General features: G+C 40.9%; 1 protein-coding gene across 1 annotated transcript; it reads left to right on the top strand.

Moving 5' to 3' along the window:
• Positions 1–1,654: 1,654 nt before the first annotated feature.
• On the top strand, positions 1,655–24,325 carry crb3b (crumbs homolog 3b). Its single transcript, XM_034188412.1, has 2 exons — positions 1,655–1,885; positions 23,775–24,325. The coding sequence occupies exons 1-2, from the start codon at positions 1,869–1,871 to the stop codon at positions 24,004–24,006; spliced, it is 249 nt and encodes an 82-aa protein (XP_034044303.1). The 5' UTR covers positions 1,655–1,868; the 3' UTR covers positions 24,007–24,325.
• Positions 24,326–25,365: the final 1,040 nt, after the last annotated feature.

Here is a 25,365-nt window from a genome sequence, read left to right as displayed (position 1 = left end):
GTGATATTTCAACTAGAACCACCACTGATTTAGTGTGTAAATTACATGAAGGTTTCTGCCATGCTAATTCTCCCCAGAACCATTTACTGAAAAAAGTCTGAAAGACCTAAATGAGATGGTGAGGTCTTTCCAGGCACATGAATGGCAAATAAAAAAAATGCTTAAAATGGCAGGGGTTTAAGAGGGCTGTGGGCGGGGTCTGTTAATGCTCCCAAGAACAATTTTCTGAAAATAAAATCTGAAGGACCTAAATGACATGAGGAGATGGTGAGGAGCTTCACTTGTTCATGTCAATGACATATGCATATTAATAAAAAAAAATCTTGGAAATCTAGTGCAGAAGGGGTATTTCAATGTAGTGCAAACTCAGCCCAGTCCCATGTTTTTTTTATCCTCCCGTCACAAAATGATTCAAATTTTTTGTGACGGGTTTTTTTTAAACTCACTATTACTAACCCTACTCCTACCCCCAACCCTAACCTTAACCATAACCTAACCCTACTCCTTCCCCTAACCCTAACCATAACCACCCCCCACTCCACTTTTAATTACATGCAGCCATCACAGAATGAATTAGAATGAATATGTGCTTCCATGACGAAAATTTTGCACTTTTCGGGACAACATGATGAACCAATATTTTGTGCTGCTGAATCATGATATGCTGTGAGACTGGGTTGAACATTTGGAAGTGGATCAATTCTAAATATGGTTACAAAGAAATAAACTCAAACTCAAATGACTCAGATTTTCTAATGTATACACTTTTGAATTTCAGGAAATCGCCCTTTTTCTTGTTTTTTTAAGGTGTTTTTCATTGTATGCCTTGAGGACAAATTGCCTCATCAAAAAATATTTAATTATTATTATTATTTAAAATGAGAACCATAAAAAGTGGAATTGGTATTTCTGGGAACATATTGATAAATAGCAGTACATTTCTAGAATGGTTACAAAATGTTGAAAATTTTCATTCAGTATTACTTTCAAGAAACCTTCTATCTATTTGAGAAGCTATTTGTTCTGCGATGGCAACTCCTATTCAGATATGAATAAAATTTGTTTGGTTAGCAAAACTAGGCCACACCAGAGGCAAACTGTTGCAACTAACTTGCACAAACTTTCCTCTTCAGCATTATCCAGTGTTTGTCTGTGCAGGAGCCATGAAGACAAACTTCAAACAAACACCACAACAAAATGTTTAAAAAGAAGTTAGTGTTGAGAGAGAGAGAGAGCAGCTGTTTGTGATTGGTGCCCGATGGCACTGTGTTACTTCATTAGCATGTGTTGAGACAGGTGAGACCAAGAGACTCTTCTTCAGGTTTTATATGGAGTCTTAGACTTGGATGGCTTATGGACTTTCTTCTCTGCTTTATTATAAACAGCGAATGAGTCATCTCACCTGAGCTCTGACTGGCAGGTAAGTCCTGAACACATCACATTTATCTGCTTCAAGACATCTTAGACACACAGTATGAGTTCTGTCCGTGTCTCCTGTTCAGGACCTCTGTGGTCTCTGACCGTATTCAAGGGGGATTCCAGTTTTTATTGTGGCAGGTTTCAGCTGAGGTGGAGGTCAAACAGGTGTAACTGGAAGTGTGACATTCCACCAGCCGGCCTGCAGCTGTACAAACTTTGTTGGGTGTGTCGGTGTTGCCACAAGTAGTTTTGTTTGACTACACTTCTCGTTTTAACCTTCCACTGGATCCACTTCTTTCCCGTGGGTGGTTGTATGTTGTTGCTCTTCATCAGTCAAACTGTTCACGTCCTTAACCGTGTGAAAAACCGTTTACATTTAAAAACTGGCACAGTTATGGCAGCTGTGACTTTAAATCTTCGGACTACTGTTTCAGCAGCCGCCCTAACTGATGTTCTGTGACTCTGTGTAAGTATCCCTGCCTTTTGTTTTCTTTAACTTGCTTCATATCAACCAACGTTTCTTGTTTCAGTGTCTATATCTGTAAAATTTGGGTTATTATGGTTAGTATGTTGCATCACTGCTGTAATAGTAGCCTTCCAACACATAGTTATTGTAATGATATCAATGGCCTACATTTAAACGTTTCCATGGGGAGATGATCATCTAAAGTCTCAGCTAGAGGCGCTCTGAATATTAATACTGTAATCTGAGACCTATTTGTTTGTGTGTGGGCGCTATTTATTTATTTATTTTTCCCAGTAGTTCTTTGAGGTCTATTGGCTAGTTTTTCACTACATTTGCTGTGTGCATGTAGGTTGACACCAGAATTGCCCTGAAAAGCTTTATTTTGATCATGGTCAAGGCTGAAGGTTTTGGTGAGGCTCAACAAAATTTTTGTTTATCCACCTCAGAATCATTGGGGGTCAAACTTAATTTTCATTAGTGTTTCAGCTATTTGTCCCCCTGCTCCTCCCAGGTCCTATGGTCGTCACCCACAATACCATACATTTCCTATGTGACTGAAGCTCAGCCCTGAGTGAAAAATTGACTCCAAAATCTTCAATAATAATAATTCTCTAGGCAAAGTTCAGTTTATTTATACACCACTAACTCACAGTGTAATGCCCCAATGTGCTTCATAAGAGTATAAGCAGACCAGACTCAATGGAGTAACAATCTTTTTTGGCCACAGCAACAAATGATTCAAAAGCATGACAAAAATGGTCAACCATATAAACAAACTCCAGGGGCCTCGGTGTCTGCTGGCTCAGACAACTTCCACAGAGTGAAGAGCAGAGTCTCAGTAAATGGACTGCAGTCAGTCTGTCCACATGATGTTTCAGTGTCCAGAAATTAAATTTTCAGTCCAATCTGGCCAAAACGTCACAAACACTGAGGTGGATTCCATAGCTGCCCTGCTGATATCAGCCCATAGAGATTAATGATGACTAGAGGTGACTTTGTCATAGACACTGAAGCAGCTAACAGGACTGAATGTTTACATTGTTCACACAATGTAAACAAAGCAACACGTTTGCTCTTTATATCACAAAAGCAGTAGAAATGTTTGGAGAGTGGCATCCTTCTGTGAAATGCATATTTAATATGTGAATATTTGTCTTTGCAAAACAGAATTTTATGTCTGAATGGGGGGGTATTGCTGCTAAACTGTTCCCACAAAGTGTGACCAAGCCCAGCTTAAATCCTGAACTTCAAGCTGGGTGAAAGCAGCACAACTTACCCCGACCTGTGGGTTCCACAATACGAGTTATCAGTTTGCATTTGAATAAAGGAGCATGCACATTCATTGCCAACCTTGGCCATGGCATCAGTTGTGTGTTAATATGGTGAAAGCACACATCTTATTTCTCTGAGGGAGCACTGAAAATCCTCAAGGCATGCATGACAATGGAAGAACTTGTTTGTTATGAGTACATTTTTAAAAAGCAAGACAAGCTTGGTGTAAATCAGAAAGTGCTGCTTTAAAAGGATGTAATCTATTTATCTGCAATTAAAAAAAAAAAAGATAAACTGAGATGCTTAATTTAAAAATTAAGTTGATGGACTCTGCTCCATCTGCATCAGTGTGTTAAGTACGGAAGACTGGGGTTGGTTGTCACATTGCTTTATACAGCCACACTAGAGGGCACTGTGACATACATTTATCAGAAATTTGGCCACACAGGAACACACACAAAAACATTGTTATACAGAGACACAGATGTATTTCTTCCGGGTCAGAGCAATTTTTCATGTTTTTGTATTAAAAGCTTGTACATTATTAGTCATTGAAAAGTTAAACACACATTAAAAGTTCATTTGATTCATGTCCACTCATTTTCTGTAGCTGCTTATTCCAATTAAGGGCCACTGCATTCTTAGCAGCCTGGAATAATTAAAATGGGTCGCTTTTTTTTTTTTAAACATCTGACTACTTGCATCTTTTTGTATAAAGGTGTGTGCATTATAGGGGGACTGTACCTTACTTCATTAAATTCAAAGTTACAAAACATTTACATCTGCAGGCTTTTTTGGCATCTGCTGATTAGGATAAAAATTTCCTGACTTTTATGAAGGACACATTAAAACCTTTTGGTGCAAAAGTATTCCATTTAAGAAAACAGCTGGACATAGCAATGGTTTCAAAATAAACAGTTTGATTGTAACACTGGAAATTGCAACATGTAACATGTCTGATTATAGCGAAGTAACTTTAAAAAAATCACAAAATTAAATAACAATTTGTATGAACATTTTGGAGTAGAACAGAGGTACAATAAAGAAATTAGAATTACTTAATTATTTGGTTATAATTACACTAAAACATTTAAGTTGATTCAACTTAATTAACCTTGTAGAGGACAAAGCAACTCAAGCATCCAAAACCACTTGGGACCCATTCATACTATGACGTGAAGTGTCTGACATTAGCTCACGTAGCAGATTCCCAAAAATCTCTGACTCACTCCAGGGGTCCAAATTTCCTGTCTTCAATGCAGGTTAACGTAGCTCAGAGGAGGACAGCATTGTACTGGCAGAGCTCGACGTTTGCCAATGGTCCAACTTACTAAAGGACATAGGTCAACTTTCTCTGGAGGTCAGCTCATTGGAGGGTAGAGCTGATGGTCAACTCGGCGTTTGTGATGTGACTTGGTCTATATCAACTCGATATAATTCTGCGATTGCATCACATGCCACTGGTACGTTGCCTAGACGGGTTCTACATATTGCTTCATGCTCAGCGGATCCAGAGGAGTTGGTGCATTCAGTCAAGCCTCAGTCATTGGCCAGTGATGGCCAGCACAGGTAAACAGAGTAGTAATGGCATACTAGCAGAGGAGACCTAGTTGTAGCCGACATCATCTCTTGCCACCATTTTAACATGAACATTGAAGATTTTAAGCATATTAAATTTTTCTGGGACCACAATGAACAGCAGCGTTTGCCCGACTGACAGTCAACTTTGCTGCTGCGGAGTCTAGTGGACCTCAGTGCTTATTGATGTTACTCAACTTTTCACTCTCTGTGGGCAAAAGCTGGGTTAATGGTTAAAGTCTGAATCCCCTGTTTAAGCTTTGTTAAACTTAACTTGGTCTGATAAGTCATAATATGTTCTCTGTGGAGATTATGCCTTGTTTTTAGTTGGGCAGTGCATTGTTTTTGAGTGTATAGAACCTCCTAGTCATGTGGGCTGACTAAGAACAGCACAGAACTGTGAAATGGCTGACTTTCAGCTCTGCTAGGGTCACATGCTGATAACAGGGTGAAGATGAAGAGACCACATCAGTGGAACATATCAAAATAGCAGCCTTGGTTAGCTTGGAGTTAAATGTTTTGAACAAAACCTGTGGGAAGATTTTTTGGTGAGTGCAACGTGCTGCCAAAAGGTGCCATAAGCTCCTTCCAGGTCTTTTTTTTTTTTTTTTTAAATTGCTATATGAACATTGAAACACATCAACACATACCTAAATTGGGACAGGAACAAGTCCTCTACAACTATAACATTGGTAACAGCAAGAAAAGGAAGAAAAACGGGAAAGGTAAATATATACTATCCAAGCCCTTGTTACAGTTACAATACTTCATCATTCACATGAAAATCAGTCTGCCATGTTTCACTCATCTTGTAGGAGCCCATAATTTCAAAAACGCCTCCCCTTGGTCATTTAGCCTAGAAGTCAACCAATTTCCAGTGTCTCAGAATGATACCACACTCTGTTGTGAGGGCCAGCTTACACCACTGAGTGTACTGATAGGATCATTTAATTTCTTATCAAACCCAGAATGTGTAAGGCGGGACTCTGAGATATATCTCAAGAACTTCAATAAATGTCTTTTTCCAAAGGTTCTGTGTCATTTCACAGTCATACAACATGTGTACAAGTGTTTCCTTTCACCGCTCACATCTCCAGGATAACACCAAATCAGAGCTTTAGCCTTGTCATCTTACTGGGGGTCCAATACATTCTGTGGATGATTAAGCGGCTCTGTGTCTCACCTTGTGCCAGGACCTAATAACTTCCTCCCACGTCTCCATAGCAATCTCGCCCCCCTAAATCCACCTCCCTTGCTCTTTTAAGAGCCTCAAGTTTAGGTGGGTGAGATTTTCTCATAAAACTATCATTTACATGCCCCCAATTATCCTGCATTGGGTTTTGTAACTCTGATTGAGACAATGGGGGAGGGGGGTGTTGTGAATACAGGTTCTTAGTTGAGTGAGATTTTCTTATAGAAGAGATCAAGTATCAATTAAACACAGAATTTGAGGGACAGCTGTTTCTGGATTTGAGGGCACTAACAAAATATCATCTACATACAGAAATAGTTTGTGTTCCATCTTTCCAGCTAAAATACCCTTGATCATTGAATTGTAACCAAATTTGTAAAGGAGGAGCCTAATCCAAACCTGTGTAGCGTTTTAAACAAGTCCACTCAATTCTGTCAAAAGCTTTCACTCCATCTAAAGAGAAAGCAACTCTGAGTTCAGGGCAATTTCTCATCTGCCAAATTAAATGTAGTGGCCCATGTACATTATCTGCTGAAACCCAACCTGATCTGGATAAATCGGGCTTAGTAGATGTAGTGCAAAGCTAATATCTTGGCCAGTATTTTGACATGTACATTTATAAGAGACACTGGACAATAATTTCCACAGAGCTTTGGATTTTTTGCCTTTCTTATGCATCAAGGTTATTACCGCAGATCAAATACTCTCTGGTAGTATGACCCCTCTTAATGTTGTCTTGAAATACTGTCACTAGCTTTGGTGGTAGTAGGTCCACAAATTCTTTATAGAAATCTGTAAGCAGCCCGTCATTTACAAGACCTTTACCAGAGGTCATTTTCCTTACAGCTTGTTGAACCTCTTCCAGTGTAATAGCTCCACCAATCTCCTTTTGCTTTTCCCCAGACAGGGTTGGTAGGCCCACTTGAGACAAGAACCTATCTGTTTCCTCTTGTTCTAGCCCACCCTGTGAAGTACATAATTTTTGATTTAAAAAATAAATAAATCTCCGGGAGACGTGAGGCGGTGCTGTGAGATGTAGTCATGTTCCGGGCAGGTTACATTTTTTTTTTTTTTTTTCTCTCAATAATAGGGCTCAGCTCTTTCAAGTTCAACCTAGCCTTTCATAGTACCTGTTTAGTAACACACATGTTTTGAGAACGCACCTGAAATGACCTTCTGTGACAAGGAGCACAATGTAATCTCTCCCAAACTAGCTCTGCTATGTTAGCAGTAGCCACTAACTCAGTGGACTCTGAGGCTAACAGCACTGAAGACAGGCTGACTGTGAAGATGTTAACACAAGCTTTGCCCACAAGAGTCTGTGAGATGAGTGGCAAAGAAATTAATGATCTGAAGATGGGTATAAAAAAAGACAATGGGCATTGTAACAAGCAAGCTAGCCTACAGGCCTTGCTGACGTCACAGGAGAGCCGAATCTGTAACCTGGAGAAATCAGCAAATTTCACTGGCAATGTTGAGTACCGCAGTTACACAGCTCCAGAGAGAGGTAAAAGTGTTACAAGCCCAAACTGAAGCTCTTGAAAGCAGGTCAAGACGAAATAATTTACACCTTGTCAGGATTGAGGAGTCGGCAGAACAGGGGCAGTTAGTAACAAAGTTTGTGTCCGAGCTTCTGAAGGACATTTTGAGACTGGAGGAAGCCCCTCTTTGGACCGAGCACATCGAACCCTTCGTGCAAAACCCAAGCCTGGCGAGCCACCACGGGTGATTATTATGCATGTGCACTATACCAAGGTACGAGACGAAATGTTGCGTAAAACCAACCAGCAGAAGCAACTTGCTTACAGAGGGAAAAGGGTGTATGTTTTTCCTGACTACACCTCTAAAGTGTCAAAGAAGAGAGCTGCCTTTGGAGACATGAAGAAGAGGATGAGGTCCATTGAAGGTGTGAAGTTTAGTCTGCATTTTCCTGCCACTATGCGCATCACATTTCCGGGGTAGAAGGGACAAGTGCTCGAGGAACCGGAGCAGGCTCTGGACTATGTGAACCGCATGCAAGTCACCAGAACTAATGACTAACTGGACGCTTCATTATACCATGGTCATAAATATAAGCATGGACGTGCTAACTAAGTTTTAAGAACGTCTCTCTGCTGACCTAACTGTTCCCTGCTGACTGCACTATTTTTTATTTTTTTTTTTCTCCTTTCGCTCTCTCTGCTGGACTCTACCATATTGTATGTGATATAATGCCTTTACACGTTGTACCTGATTTACGTTAGCCACTGGACTACAATTAAGTGCTTAAACTTATCAGTAGGTGATTTAATTTTGTTATCTTTTCCATTATACTCAGCGCAGTACTCTGCGCATGGGTACGTGTGTGTGTGTATATATATAATATATATGTGTGTGTGTGTGTGTGTGTGTATGGATTTTTTTTTTTCTCTTTTCTTGAAAGGGTGGGCCTTTATTCGCGTGTTAGTTTGTTAGTGTTAAAAATGTTGACACGAATTGAACAAATTGGGAGTTTTAAAGAAAATGTTAAGCACCTGTGTTGGGGGGGTGCTGGGGTGGGTATATGTGGTGGTGTTTGTTTTGCTTATTCTTTCATCATTACACAGGACTTCCTTCACAGTAATAACATTCTCTTTTTATTTTAAATTACTTCCAGAGGGTTCAGACTGGCACAGTAATCTCCACTGCACGGTTAATTTGTTTGAAATCTCAATATGTCATGCGTATCACCAGTGACCAGCTCTAGTGTGACGTTTGCGAGTTGGAATGTCAGGGGGCTAGGGAAACCAAAGATAAATAAGGCTCTTTCCCATCTTGATACTTTAAAGCTTCAGATTGCCTATTTACAGGAAATGCATTTGAACAAATCAGATCATATGAAGATACACTGAGGTTGGGTTGCTCAATCTTATCATTCTCTTTTTAACAGTAGAGCTAGAGGAACTGCTATTCTAATTCATAAGTCATTACAGTTTACAGCATCCAACATTATTGCAGACTCTGGAGGTCGCTATGTAGTTATCACAGGCCTCATAGTTAATATACCAGTAATATTAGCAAATCTATGCAGGGGTGGTGGCCAAGTGGTTAATGCGCTTGGTTTCAGTTCAGAAGGCTCCGGGTTCAAATCCCACCCCCGCCACATTTCTCCATGTAATGTGGAGTTGCATCAGGAAGGGCATCCGGCGTAAAACCTGTGCCAATTCAACATGCAGATCCACCTTGGATTTGCTGTGGCGACCCCGAGTGCAAACAAGGGAGCAGCCGAAGGGACTTACTTACTATTAGCAAATCTATATGTGCCAAATTGGGACAATGATACATTTTTTTTTTTCCAGATTTTCTGTACAACCTACCCAATTTAGACACTCATTTAGTTTTAGGTGTGGATTTTAATTGCTGTCTTGATCCAGTTTTGGATTGGTCCTCCACTTCTACTTCAAGATTTATCAAAATGTGCTCGAGTCATCGACTCATTTATTGAGGATTATTCTATGACAGATATATGGCGTTACCGCAATCCCACTGGGTGTGCATATTAGGGTGGAGCCGGATACTCGTTTCAGACAAGTATCTGGTACAGATAAAGCATTTTTGACGAGCACGAGCATGATCTGATTAAAACTCAATATCTGTGCTTGTGCTGAAGGAAAATCCTGATTGGCTAATGGACTGTCTTCACACTCTGTGATTGGCCAGTCACACACAGCACCCGCCCCTCCCTATACAGACACGTCTCTCTGCAGCTTCTCACGCCCACACAGACACATAGGATCTGATCTCTCTGTTTGGCATGACTCCATCTCACGGTATTTAACATTGCTTGGTGAACTTGTTTCGTAACGTACGTGGTGCATTTGACAAGACAGAGCTGAAAACGGCTCATGTTGTCGCTCACTGACTCCGCTCCGGTCGTGTTTTTTTTAAAACCGCTTGTTTGCTGGCTGGTGATATAAAGTCAGTTGGAAAACTTTGCTTGTACTGAATGTGGTGCTTTTGAGAAGAATACATTGAAGAAGGCTGACAATTATATAAATAGTCTTATAACAACCTCTCTCTCTTCCTCTCACTGTCACACACACGCACAGACACCTTAATCAAAATGCCAAGAACGCTGGGTAGTAAAAAATAAAGAAATAATTGAAAAAAATCAGTTTGATCATAAAATTAAAAATAATAATAAAGTTGTGTTGATTATGACAACTCTTGTTCATGCATACTTCATAATTTCCTACTACACTGAATGTCAACTCATTCATACCCTTAAGAATATTCATGTTCTGAGTTCATAAAAAACTTGTTCTGTAAATGGTTCTCTTACTTTTGTGATCAGAAACACTGATTTGAATCTCAATTTTGAGGCTGTTCTGTAAATAGTTATCAAATAAACAATATAGCAACTTCTGATCAATCCATATCAATTTCAGACTGAAAATAATGTACAGATGTAAGACCCCCTGGAGACTTGGCATTTCTGTTTTATCTCAGGATGATTTCACCAAATTTATAGGCAGTCAAATTGACTTCTTTTTGAAATGAATGGCACTGCAGATGTATCACATGGAACCTTGTGGGAGGCTCTCAAGGCCTTCATAAGGGGTCAGATTATGTCACGTATGGCTGGCTCACAACAAAAGACAAGTTAATAAAGAAAAACTGACATGACAAACCACATCTCACTTTTACAAGCAACATACCCCCGAGTTGTTTAAACAGCTCCTTTATAGAGAAAAACAAGTTTGACATTTTACTGTCTACAGAAGCGGAAAAAAATCTTTTGAAATCTCGCCATCGTTTTTATGAATTTGGTGAGAAAGCAAGCAAGTTGCTCGCCCATCATATTCGACAAGCTTCATTTTCCAGGTTTATCGCAAATATTAAAACATCTGATGGCTACACATTAGATAGTGGAAAAAATTTAAAAGCAATTTTAAGGAATTTTACCAGTCTCTTTATACCTCTGAACACGAAGTGCAACCGGATTTTGATCAATTCTTTAACTATTAGAGAAAAAATTACTCATAACCATCCCAAAGACGTATCGTTATCTTTGGCTGCTTTCAGTGATGCCGGTATTTGGTTAGACTCTTTCTCTCCGATTGTTCTGAGTTATTTTCATTAGTTACTTCCTCCAAACCATCAACATGTTTATTAGACCCCATTCCTACCAGGCTGCTCAAGGAAGCCCTACCATTATTTAATGCTTCGATCTTAAATATGATCAATCTATCTTTGTTAGTTGGCTATGTACCACAGGCTTTTAAGGTGGCAGTAATTAAACCATTACTTAAAAAGCCATCACTTGACCCAGCTATCTTAGCTAATTATAGGCCAATCTCCAACCTTCCTTTTCTCTCAAAAATTCTTGAAAGGGTAGTTGTAAAACAGCTAACTGATCATCTGCAGAGGAATGGTCTATTTGAAGAGTTTCAGTCAGGTTTTAGAATTCATCATAGTACAGAAACAGCATTAGTGAAGGTTACAAATGATCTTCTTATGGCCTCGGACAGTGGACTCATCTCTGTGCTTGTTCTGTTAGACCTCAGTGCTGCTTTTGATACTGTTGACCATAAAATTTTATTACAGAGATTAGAGCATGCCATAGGTATTAAAGGCACTGCGCTGCGGTGGTTTGAATCATATTTGTCTAATAGATTACAATTCGTTCATGTAAATGGGGAATCTTCTTCACAGACTAAAGTTAATTATGGAGTTCCACAAGGTTCTGTGCTAGGACCAATTTTATTCACTTTATACATGCTTCCCTTAGGCAGTATTATTAGACGGTATTGCTTAAATTTTCATTGTTACGCAGATGATACCCAGCTTTATCTATCCATGAAGCCAGAGGACACACACCAATTAGCTAAACTGCAGGATTGCCTTACAGACATAAAGACATGGATGACCTCTAATTTCCTGCTTTTAAACTCAGATAAATCTGAAGTTATTGTACTTGGCCCCACAAATCTTAGAAACATGGTGTCTAACCAGATCCTTACTCTGGATGGCATTACCCTGACCTCTAGTAATACTGTGAGAAATCTTGGAGTCATTTTTGATCAGGATATGTCATTCAAAGCGCATATTAAACAAATATGTAGGACTGCTTTTTTGCATTTACGCAATATCTCTAAAATCAGAAAGGTCTTGTCTCAGAGTGATGCTGAAAAACTAATTCATGCATTTATTTCCTCTAGGCTGGACTATTGTAATTCATTATTATCAGGTTGTCCTAAAAGTTCCCTAAAAAGCCTTCAGTTAATTCAAAATGCTGCAGCTAGAGTACTGACGGGGGCTAGAAGGAGAGAGCATATCTCACCCATATTGGTCTCTCTTCATTGGCTTCCTGTTAATTCTAGAATAGAATTTAAAATTCTTCTTCTTACTTATAAGGTTTTGAATAATCAGGTCCCATCTTATCTTAGGGACCTCGTAGTACCATATCACCCCAATAGAGCACTTCGCTCTCAGACTGCAGGCTTACTTGTAGTTCCTAGGGTTTGTAAGAGTAGAATGGGAGGCAGAGCCTTCAGCTTTCAGGCTCCTCTCCTGTGGAACCAGCTCCCAATTCAGATCAGGGAGACAGACACCCTCTCTACTTTTAAGATTAGGCTTAAAACTTTCCTTTTTGCTAAAGCTTATAGTTAGGGCTGGATCAGGTGACCCTAAACCATCCCTTAGTTATGCTGCTATAGACGTAGACTGCTGGGGGGTTCCCATGATGCACTGTTTCTTTCTCTTTTTGCTCTGTATGCACCACTCTGCATTTAATCATTAGTGATCGATCTCTGCTCCCCTCCACAGCATGTCTTTTTCCTGGTTCTCTCCCTCAGCCCCAACCAGTCCCAGCAGAAGACTGCCCCTCCCTGAGCCTGGTTCTGCTGGAGGTTTCTTCCTGTTAAAAGGGAGTTTTTCCTTCCCACTGTAGCCAAGTGCTTGCTCACAGGGGGTCGTTTTGACCGTTGGGGTTTTACATAATTATTGTATGGCCTTGCCTTACAATATAAAGCGCCTTGGGGCAACTGTTTGTTGTGATTTGGCGCTATATAAAAAAATTGATTGATTGATTGAACAATTCATGGATGAATATACAAGAATTGCTGTTGGTGCACAGGACAGGAGGGTCGCCAACACAAATACAACTCCCATCTCTGGATGAAGCTGCACCTTTTAAACAGAGGGAAAAAAAAACAGAATCGGGCATCAGAAAGACAAAAAATACTGTATAATTTGCCAGCATTAATCAACAAGAAAAACAGAAGAAATGTTAAGGTGATCGCCGGCCGCTAGCGCTAAGCTTCACTAAAAGACCCAGAATTATGTCAAGTTGAGGCCGCAGCCCGCTCCAATTGCTAATAACATGAATTAAGAGTAAAAAGTGTAAAACAAAACTGTACCAGTATGCTAGCCATATGAAAGGGAAAAGTGTGTCTTACGTCTGGACTTGAAAGTCTCCACAGAATCTGACTGTTTTATTGATGCAGGGAGACCATTCCACAGAACAGGGGCACAATAAGAGAAAGCTCTGTGACCCGCAGACTTCTTATTCACCCTCAGGACACAAAGTAGTCCTGCACCCTGAGAACGTAAAGCCCGGGCCGGTACATAAGGTTTAATTAGGTCAGCTAGGTAGGGGGGTGCCAGTCCATGAATAATTTTATAGGTTAGTACCAGAACCTTAAAATCTGATCTCACTGGGACAGGAAGCCAGTGAAGAGACGCCAAAATGGGTGTAATGTGGTCGAACTTTCTGCTTCGTATCAAGTCTGGCTGCAGCATTTTCAACCAATTGGAGAGCCCTAATGCTAGACTGCGGTAAACCAGAAACTAGAACATTGCAGTAGTCCAATCTAGAAGAGATGAACGCATGGATCACGGTCTCAGCATCAGCCATAGACAGGATGGGACGAATCTTCGCTATATTTCACAGGTGGAAGAAAGCAGTCCTAGTAATATTTCTAATATGGAGGCCAAAGGACAACGAAGGATCAAAAATTACCCCAAGGTTCCTCACTTTGTCAGTGTGATGTATGACACACAAGCCTAGGCTGAGTGTTAACTGGTGAAATTGATGCCGATGTCTCACTGGACCAAGCACCATCATTTCAGTCTTATCAGAGTTTAAAAGTAGGAAGTTTCTAGACATCATACCTTCTCTAAAAAAGAATTTCAAAGCAGGTTGGATGTGCCAATTATGGCTGTGGAGCTGGAAATTGCCATTAAAATCTCTTCAAACAGGGAAGTGCTCCAGTCCAGATAGGTTCCCACCTGAGATTTTTTTTTTTTAAGAAATTTTCTAATAAATTCATCCACATTTACTTAACATGTACAATGAATCTTTTACTGTAGGTACCCTCCCTCAGTCATTAACCTTGGCATCCATATCCCCTATAGTGAAAAAGGATAAGGATCTGGAAAATTGTGCATCTTACTGCCCCATATAATGTTGATGTAAAAAATTTTAGCTAAGGTCTTGTCATCAAGAGTAGAAAAGGTTTTACCTCAATGAATCTCTGCTGATCAAACAGGGTTTATAAAAAATATTCTTTAATATTCGCAGGTTATTTAACATTTATGGTGTACCTAGCTCCTCATCTCCTGAAATAATAATGTTAATGGATGCTGAAAAAGCTTTTGATAGACTTGAATGGGATTAAATGTTTTATCCTCTTAGAAAGTTCAGTTTTGGCAAACAATTTATACATTGGATAAGACTATTCTATACCAACCCCTTAGTGTCAGTTTGCAGGAATGGGCTATACTCAACAGCGTTTCCTATCTCTCGTGGAACTAGGCAAGGTTGCCCCCTCTCGCCCCTGCTATTTGCATTAGCTTTGGAGCCTCTGGCCATATCGGTTAGACAGGATTCAGCAATAACTTTTATAATCAGAGAAGGTCTCAAGCAGAAAATTTCCTTATATGCTGATATGAGTCTTTACATTTCCAATATTGATGCTTCCTTTCCTGTTTTTATCCACTCTCGAGGCCTTTAGTGGTATTTCAGGTTATAAAATAAATCTCCAAAAAAGCAAAATCTTTCCAGTTAATTCTTTGGCCCAAGTATATCCACTACACAATTTTCCCTTTTAAGATTACTGTTGATCAGTTTGTTTGCAAAATTTCACCCCCTTGTAATGGACCTAGAACAGAATCTTAAATGCTGGTTATCTTTAAACCTATTGATTGCAGGTAAAATAAACACCAAGATAAACATGCTCCCTAAATTTAGCTATCTTTTTCAATGTATTCCAATATTTATGTCAGGGCAGACGGCAGCCCGGCACCAGGAGCGGCTGGACCCACAATACAGACTCCCAGACTAGGCTTAGGTGTGAAGGAAATCATGGTCTTTATTCTGGGCTCGGGTTTGGTACACATCAATCAATCAATCAATTTTTTTATATAGCGCCAAATCACAACAAACAGTTGCCCCAAGGCGCTTTATATTGTAAGGCAAGGCCATACAATAATTATGTAAAACCCCAACGGTCAAAACGACCCCCTGTGAGCAAGCACTTGGCCACAGTGGGAAGGAAAAACTCCCTTTTAACAGGAAGAAACCTCCAGCAGAACCAGGCTCAGGGAGGGGCAGTCTTCTGCTGGGACTGGTTGGGGCTGAGGGAGAGAACCAGGAAAAAGACATGCTGTGGAGGGGAGCAGAGATCGATCACTAATGATTAAATGCAGAGTGGTGCATACAGAGCAAAAAGAGAAAGAAACAGTGCATCATGGGAACCCCCCAGCAGTCTACGTCTATAGCAGCATAACTAAGGGATGGTTTAGGGTCACCTGATCCAGCCCTAACTATAAGCTTTAGCAAAAAGGAAAGTTTTAAGCCTAATCTTAAAAGTAGAGAGGGTGTCTGTCTCCCTGATCTGAATTGGGAGCTGGTTCCACAGGAGAGGAGCCTGAAAGCTGAAGGCTCTGCCTCCCATTCTACTCTTACAAACCCTAGGAACTACAAGTAAGCCTGCAGTCTGAGAGCGAAGCGCTCTATTGGGGTGATATGGTACTACGAGGTCCCTAAGATAAGATGGGACCTGATTATTCAAAACCTTATAAGTAAGAAGAAGAATTTTAAATTCTATTCTAGAATTAACAGGAAGCCAATGAAGAGAGGCCAATATGGGTGAGATATGCTCTCTCCTTCTAGTCCCCGTCAGTACTCTAGCTGCAGCATTTTGAATTAACTGAAGGCTTTTTAGGGAACTTTTAGGACAACCTGATAATAATGAATTACAATAGTCCAGCCTAGAGGAAATAAATGCATGAATTAGTTTTTCAGCATCACTCTGAGACAAGACCTTTCTGATTTTAGAGATATTGCGTAAATGCAAAAAAGCAGTCCTACATATTTGTTTAATATGCGCTTTGAATGACATATCCTGATCAAAAATGACTCCAAGATTTCTCACAGTATTACTAGAGGTCAGGGTAATGCCATCCAGAGTAAGGATCTGGTTAGACACCATGTTTCTAAGATTTGTGGGGCCAAGTACAATAACTTCAGATTTATCTGAGTTTAAAAGCAGGAAATTAGAGGTCATCCATGTCTTTATGTCTGTAAGACAATCCTGCAGTTTAGCTAATTGGTGTGTGTCCTCTGGCTTCATGGATAGATAAAGCTGGGTATCATCTGCGTAACAATGAAAATTTAAGCAATACCGTCTAATAATACTGCCTAAGGGAAGCATGTATAAAGTGAATAAAATTGGTCCTAGCACAGAACCTTGTGGAACTCCATAATTAACTTTAGTCTGTGAAGAAGATTCCCCATTTACATGAACAAATTGTAATCTATTAGACAAATATGATTCAAACCACCGCAGCGCAGTGCCTTTAATACCTATGGCATGCTCTAATCTCTGTAATAAAATTTTTATGGTCAACAGTATCAAAAGCAGCACTGAGGTCTAACAGAACAAGCACAGTGATGAGTCACATGTGATCAGTCAGTGAGGCAGAGGTACAAGCAGGGTCAGGGTTCTGTGGCACGAGCAAACACGGACATCTGGGGAGAGGCAAGAGGCATAGTCGAGGAGAACAGAGCAGAAATCAGAACACCGCTTGGCAAACTCAGGACTGAAAAAATGGGCGCTGGAAAGTGTATGGAGACAACAATCTGGCAGGGAAGTGACGGACTGTGAGGTTTAAATACAGGTGGACTAATCAGGATGTGAGATGAGGAACAGGTGGCGTTTATGAGGTGCTCGTGAGGAAAGACCTATAACGGGCGTGGCTAGTGAACAAAGATTATACACGGGCAAGATAGCGGGGAGAGGAGTGCACAAGGTGGAGTGATGTAATACACAAAGATGTGTGAACAGGTGCCAAGAGAGAGTGAATGAAAATACTAAACAGACTGAATCAATGTGAGGGACACAGACAAAAAGGCAGGTGCAGGGCGTGGCGTGAACATAAGCTGGGTACGACGAATAGCAGAATATTGAATAGAGAAAAAAACAATATAACTGCCAAGAACTAGAATAGGCATGGACATGAGAACAAAAGGACTTACATGAGAACTGACCAGGAAACATGGAGCATAAATACTAAAGCAAAACTAAACTGGTGACAATAGCAAAATAAACAAGTGATAACCTAATAAACAATAAATGAAAATACAACTGACTGAAGAAAACTAGAACAGAACAAAAGGCCAAAGTAAATAGTAACAAAGAAAACAAAGTGACATGTAAAACATAACAGAATAAACCATGATGAAAATAAACAACTAATAAATCAAAACTGGAGAGAATAACAGAAAAGGGGGGGGGCTCAATGCCCTACTCAGGCCACGATCATGACAATTTATTACCAATGCATTTTTTGTTTAAATTAGATGGTATTATTTCTGGTTTTATTTGGGATCATAAACCACCTCGCTTGCGTAATCTTATTTACAATGTTCAAAACAACACGGCGGCACGGCTCCCTTCATGGTGAATCCATTGATCTTAACATTAACTACTCAACAAAAATATAAACGCAACACTTTTGGTTTTGCCCCCATTTTGTATGAGATGAACTCAAAGATCTAAAACTTTTTCCACATACACAATATCACCATTTCTCTCAAATATTGTTCACAAACCAGTCTAAATCTGTGATAGTGAGCACTTCCCCTTTGCTGAGATAATCCATCCCACCTCACAGGTGTGCCATATCAAGATGCTGATTAGACACCATGATTAGTGCACAGGTGTGCCTTAGACTGCCCACAATAAAAGGCCACTCTGAAAGGTGCAGTTTTGTTTTATTGGGGGGGGATACCAGTCAGTATCTGGTGTGACCACCATTTGCCTCATGCAGTGCAACACATCTCCTTCGCAAAGAGTTGAAGAGAACACCTCTCCAACGTGCCAAACGCCAGTGAATGTGAGCATTTGCCCACTCAAGACGGTTACGACGACAAACTGGAGTCAGGTCAAGACCCCGATGAGGACGACAAGCATGCAGATGAGCTTCCCTGAGACGGTTTCTGACAGTTTGTGCAGAAATTCTTTGGTTATGCAAACCGATTGTTTCAGCAGCTGTCCGAGTGGCTGGTCTCAGACGATCTTGGAGGTGAACATGCTGGATGTGGAGGTCCTGGGCTGGTGTGGTTACACGTGGTCTGCAGTTGTGAGGCTGGTTGGATGTACTGCCAAATTCTGTGAATCGCCTTTGGAGACGGCTTATGGTAGAGAAATGAACATTCAGTACACGAGCAACAGCTCTGGTTGACATTCCTGCTGTCAGCATGCCAATTGCACACTCCCTCAAATCTTGCGACATCTGTGGCATTGTGCTGTGTGATAAAACTGCACCTTTCAGAGTGGCCTTTTATTGTGGACAGTCTAAGGCACACCTGTGCACTAATCATGGTGTCTAATCAGCATCTTGATATGGCACACCTGTGAGGTGGGATGGATTATCTCAGCAAAGGAGAAGTGCTCACTATCACAGATTTAGACTGGTTTGTGAACAATATTTGAGGGAAATGGTGATATTGTGTATGTGAAAAAAGTTTTAGATCTTTGAGTTCATCTCATACAAAATGGGAGCAAAACCAAAAGTGTTGCGTTTATATTTTTGTTGAGTATATATGGAAGCAAATCCGTAGTCTATGGATGGCATTGCCTCGCAATCAAAGCTCCAATTCATGCAAATCACATTCCCCCTCACTGGAGGGTAATGCTTTTTTACTCTGGCAACATAAGGGGATCAGGACATTTCAGGATTTGTCTGTGAATGGACAGTTTGTGCAATGCCAAAATCAGTGCAGAGTTGTTGAAATGATACATACATTTTTCGGTATCTACATGTCCATGACTTTGTTAGGAAGCAATTTACTCAGTTTCCAATTCTGCCTTCGCAACCAGACTCCGACACATTATTAACATTGTTTAAATCTTTTAAGGGAATGATTTCAGTTCTTTATAATGTGTCGTTATCATTCAGTGATCCATCTCTTGACAGAATAAAAACAAAATGGGAACAGGCCCTAGGAAGAGATCTATCAGAGGAGATATGGGCAAAAATTCTCATTAGGGTCCATACTTTGTCAATCTGTGCCAGACATGGCCTTTTGCAATGTAAAATAGTGCAATTGGTCCAAGGATAGACTATCAAAAAGATTTCCTCACATATACCCTAACTGGGATCGGTGTAAAATATGTGGTAGCTATTTTCATTTATTTTGGAGCTGTTTAAAATTAAGGCCTTTCTGGACAGGTGTGTTTAAGACACTTTCAAACACTTTTAGGCTACCTTTGGACCCATGCCCAGTAGTGGCTCTTTTTGGCATAATCCCAGACTCATAATTTAAATAAATACCAACAGGACTTTCTGGCCTACTGTACACTTCTTGCTCACAGATTTTGCTAAACTGGAAAAATGCTACACCTTCCAACACACTTGCAGCGGATTTAAAGACATTTTTACTTCATGAGAATTGAAAAGGTCAGACATACCCTCAAGGGCAAAACACAACATTTTTGAATATCTGGCAACCCTTTCTGAAATATACGGAAGAAAAGCTAGATTTGACTTTAGAAACTGTGTATGAGTCACTGTCTAGTTGTGTGTTTTGTTTTTTTCTGTATTGTGTTATCTTAGTTTTGGGGTGGGTTTGATTTGTTTTGTACCGTTTTCTTTGTGTTGTGAAATCATAAAACGTTTATAAATAAAGCTTTAAAAAAAAAAAAATCTCCTCTGCCTGTCACTAATGTCCCATTTTCATTCTCCATAGAGGTTAATAAGGTGCAACTGAACTGCTGTTTACTCTTTGGGCTTGCATTAGTGACTTTAGATTTATCTAGGGCTTGGTCTCTTACCTGATTAATCCCCCCTCCCCCAATAAAAATGTATGTATCCCCCAATTGTTTTGCCACCTTGCAAATATTGGCAAACAAATCAGGAGCGTATGTTTGGTGCGTAGACATTAATGAAGGAGCATCTACTCCCAAACAAATCTGCACTTATTGCCATCTTTCTGACTCTGCCTTTCTTTTGCCCGAGAGTTGTTTGTCACTCATCTTCAAATGGTTATGGGTTGGAGTGGGAAACGCTTCAGCAGGGGACCACAGACTTCCCTTTCCCAGGCCACATTGACCACCTCTGACTGGTGGATCCTGAGACGTTCCCAGGCCAGTGTGGAGATTAAAATCTCTCCACCTAGCCCTGGGTCTTCCCCAGGTTCTTCTCCCAGATGTGCGTGCCTGGAACACCTCCCTAGGGAGGCGCCCAGGGGGCATCTTTACCAGATGCCCGAACCACCTCAGCTGGCTCCTTTCAATGCGAAGGAGCAGCGACTCTACTCCAAGCTCCCCATGGATGACCGAGCTTCTCACCCTATCTCTAAGGGAGACACCAGCCACACTCCTAAGGAAGTCCATTTCGACTGCTTGTACCTGCGATCTAGTTCTTTGTCGTGACCCAACCCTAATGACCATAGGTAAGAATAGGAACAAAGATGGACCAGTAGATCGAGAGTTTTGCCTTTTTGCTCAGCTCCCTTTTCATTACAACAGTAGCACACCACTTCTGCTGCACCAATTCTCCAGCCATTCTCATGCTCCATTGTCCCCTCAGTCATGAAGAAGACCTCGAGGTACTTTAACTCCACTTGGGGCAAGACTGCATTCCCTACCCGGAATAGACAATCGATCAGTTTTTTGCGGAGAACTATGGCCTCAAAATTAGGTGCTGATCCTCATCTCAGCCACTTCACACTTGGCTGTGAACCATATGGAGCCCCATACAGGACTCCCAAGAAGGCTGAACACTCCAAACTGTCTGTGCGTATGCTCCAAACAGTCAAGAGTTTTTCTCCACCTACCACCAGAAGGCACAGGGCCTCTCATCTACCGGGGTGAACTCTGATGTGGCAGCGCTCAGCCGAGACTCATGAGTTTTACAGCGCATTGTGTTCTGTGTCCTCATCAAGCAGGCCGGTCACGGCACCGCGAAGGTAGAGCACGCGCATTGTGTTCTGCCTGTCTGTTTATAAGAATCTTCTCGCCCAGAAGAAAAGAGTGCCAACAACTACCTATAACTGTGTTCTTCACTCGGAAAAAGACACCTGCGCCGAGGTGTGACTCAGTGGAAAAAGGCGCGACAGCGGAGCGGCGCCAAGACAGAGGCATGATCAGAGGAACTGTGAAATACTGGTCAGTCACTATTAATAATTTCTTGTGTCCAACCTTATAGGCTGATCGTTAAAATTAAATTTGTTAGTTCTAAAAGCCATCATAATTATTTATAGGAAAACGTTCTATTTTTTTTCTACTAAGGTTTGAACTTAGAGTGTTTACACACAAGAGAAAAGTGAGAAAATGTTCATGCCTGTTTGAAAAAAGTGTATAAAGTGTGTAGTAAGGGGTTTTACAGCCTTAAAACGTCTATAATAATGCTGACTACTTCGCAGATTTCGCTTATCGCGGGTTATTTTTAGAATGTAATTCCCACGATAAATGAGGGACCACTGTAATGCATTATTTTACCTATCTTTACACACACACACACACACACACACACGGGGTGCTCTCCACAGAAATTTAGAGCATGGTGGCACGAGGGTGGAGGTTGCTTTGCTAACCCCTTCACCCCACATTTCTTGCCCCTGTCATGAAATGAATTTGTGCCCCATTATAAAAAGTGCCCCACTTTCGTACCCCCATCACAAACCCATAGATTTATGTACTTTTCGTAACCCAGTTCCATGAACTGCTGTGAGACTGGGTTGCTCAGTCCACAGATTGTTGCTGAATTAGTGAGCTTGTCTGTTTTGTCCCTGTGATAGAGAGGCTTCACCCATGGGTCTTACTTAAAATAAGCAGGTTTAGGAAATGGATGGATTGAGGAGCAGATGTAATAATGCAGGGCTTGTTGGATCATGCTAACTGTTCCTGCAGGGGGTGAGCACAATATTTTAAATGTTACATCAATCAATCAATCAATTTTTTTTATATAGCGCCAAATCACAACAAACAGTTGCCCCAAGGCGCTTTATATTGTAAGGCAAAGCCATACAATAATTATGTAAAACCCCAACGGTCAAAACGACCCCCTGTGAGCAAGCACTTGGCTACAGTGGGAAGGGAAAAACTCCCTTTTAACAGGAAGAAACCTCCAGCAGAACCAGGCTCAGGGAGGGGCAGTCTTCTGCTGGGACTGGTTGGGGCTGAGGGAGAGAACCAGGAAAAAGACATGCTGTGGAGGGGAGCAGAGATCGATCACTAATGATTAAATGCAGAGTGGTGCATACAGAGTAAAAAGAGAAAGAAACGGTGCATCATGGGAACCCCCCAGCAGTCTACGTCTATAGCAGCATAACTAAGGGATGGTTCAGGGTCACCTGATCCAGCCCTAACTATAAGCTTTAGCAAAAAGGAAAGTTTTAAGCCTGAAAGCTGAAGGCTCTGCCTCCCATTCTACTCTTACAAACCCTAGGAACTACAAGTAAGCCTGCAGTCTGAGAGCGAAGCGCTCTATTGGGGTGATATGGTACTACGAGGTCCCTAAGATAAGATGGGACCTGATTATTCAAAACCTTATAAGTAAGAAGAAGAATTTTAAATTCTATTCTAGAATTAACAGGAAGCCAATGAAGAGAGGCCAATATGGGTGAGATATGCTCTCTCCTAGTCCCCGTCAGTACTCTAGCTGCAGCATTTTGAATTAACTGAAGGCTTTTTAGGGAACTTTTAGGACAACCTGATAATAATGAATTACAATAGTCCAGCCTAGAGGAAATAAATGCATGAATTAGTTTTTCAGCATCACTCTGAGACAAGACCTTTCTGATTTTAGAGATATTGCGTAAATGCAAAAAAGCAGTCCTACATATTTGTTTAATATGCGCTTTGAATGACATATCCTGATCAAAAATGACTCCAAGATTTCTCACAGTATTACTAGAGGTCAGGGTAATGCCATCCAGAGTAAGGATCTGGTTAGACACCATGTTTCTAAGATTTGTGGGGCCAAGTACAATAACTTCAGTTTTATGAGTTTAAAAGCAGGACATTAGAGGTCATCCATGTCTTTATGTCTGTAAGACAATCCTGCAGTTTAGCTAATTGGTGTGTGTCCTCTGGCTTCATGGATAGATAAAGCTGGGTATCATCTGCGTAACAATGAAAATTTAAGCAATACCGTCTAATAATACTACCTAAGGGAAGCATGTATAAAGTGAATAAAATTGGTCCTAGCACAGAACCTTGTGGAACTCCATAATTAACTTTAGTCTGTGAAGAAGATTCCCCATTTACATGAACAAATTGTAATCTATTAGACAAATATGATTCAAACAAATTACATGTGATTGGCTTGATTTGGAATTGCCCCACTTAACCTGTATGATTGTTCTTCTTCTTTCAGTGTCAACATGGTGACACAGATGTTGTTTTCCACCAAAGTGTCAGCATTTGCACCCACACTGCTGCTCCTGTTCAGTCTGACTCTTCTCCTGCTGATGTGTGTCATCCGAAAGAAAAGACAAATGGAAGGAGTGTACAGGCCCAGTGCAGAGGAGAAGAAACAGGCCAGCACAGCAGGGTCTGAAAAACCAGGCCTGCCTCTGCCCCTGCCCAAGGAAGAACGGCTCATATAATGGATATACTGTTGCCATTAGAAATAGTCAGACTACTTCAACACAGCATCCATGTTTTCTACTGCACCAGTAATCTGCAGAAACAGTCAACACCGTATTTGCTGTTCTTTGATAATGTGAAGCCTGATTCACTCAGGAAAAAAAAAGATCATTTAAACATGTTTTCTCACTTTGATATTGTTCCCTCTTCTTCCAGAGGATTTTTTTTTCTTTACAGTGCAACTGGAAAGTTTTCACAGCGCATCACTTTTTCCACTTTATATGTTACAGCCTTATTCCAAGATGGAGTAAATTCTTCCCCTCAAAATTCTAATCACAACACCCCATAATGACAAGAAAATTTATTTTGTAATTTTTGTGAAGTAAAAAAATTAACAAATTGTGCCTGGTTTCCCCCAAACATGACAACCTGGCATTCACACCAAAGAGTTAAATCTTTGTCTCATCATGGAAAATGGACTGCATTTATGTAGCACTTTTCCATGTCACACATCAATATCAGGGGCTGCCATGCAAGTCACTCACTACACACCAGGAGCAACTTGGGGATTAAGGACCTTGCCCAAAGCCCTTCATGATTTTTTTTTTTCCAGACTGGCTGGGTTTTGAACAGAGTATCCTCTGGTCTTAACCCCAACGCTTAACTACTAGAGCATCACTTCCCCTGGTCATAATTCTCTGACCACAGAATTTTGTTTCTTGTGGTCTGAGAGTCCTTCAGGTGCCTTTTGGCAAACTCCAGGTGGGCTGCCATGTGCCTTTTATTAAAGAGTGGATTCTGACGGGCCACTCTGCCATACAGGTCTGATTGGTGGATTGCTGCAGAGATTGTTGTCCTTCTGGAAGGTTCTCTTCTGTCCACAGAGGAAAGCTAGAGCTCTGACAGAGTGACCATCAGGTTCTTGGTCACCTCCCTGACTAAGACCCTTCTCTCCTTATCACACAGACAGGTGACCAGCTCTTGGAAGAGTCCTGGTGGATCGAAATGTCTTCCATTTATGGATGATGGAGGCCACTGTGTTCACTGAGACCTTCAAAGCAGCAGAAATGGTTCTGTACCCTTCCCCAGATTTTGTGCCTCGAGACAATCCTGACGTCTAAAGATGATTCCTTTGACTTCATTCTTGGTTTGTGCTCTGACCTCCACTGTCAACTGCTGGACCTTATATGTAAATAGGTGTGTGTGTGTGTGTGTGTGTGTGTGTGTGTGTGTGTGTGTGTGTGTGAGACTGTCCAATTAACTGAATTTACCCAGGTGGAATCCAATTAATCTGTAGAAACCTCAAGGATGATCAGTGGAAACAGGAGGCACCTGCACTCAATTTTGAGGTTCATGGCAAAAGCTGTGAATACCTATGT

This window comes from Thalassophryne amazonica, chromosome 15 (genome assembly GCF_902500255.1).
Source record: "Thalassophryne amazonica chromosome 15, fThaAma1.1, whole genome shotgun sequence".
Taxonomy (NCBI): Eukaryota; Metazoa; Chordata; class Actinopteri; order Batrachoidiformes; family Batrachoididae; genus Thalassophryne; species Thalassophryne amazonica.
The sequence above is the reverse complement of the archived record's forward strand: the minus strand, read 5'-3'. Positions and strand labels throughout refer to the sequence as shown.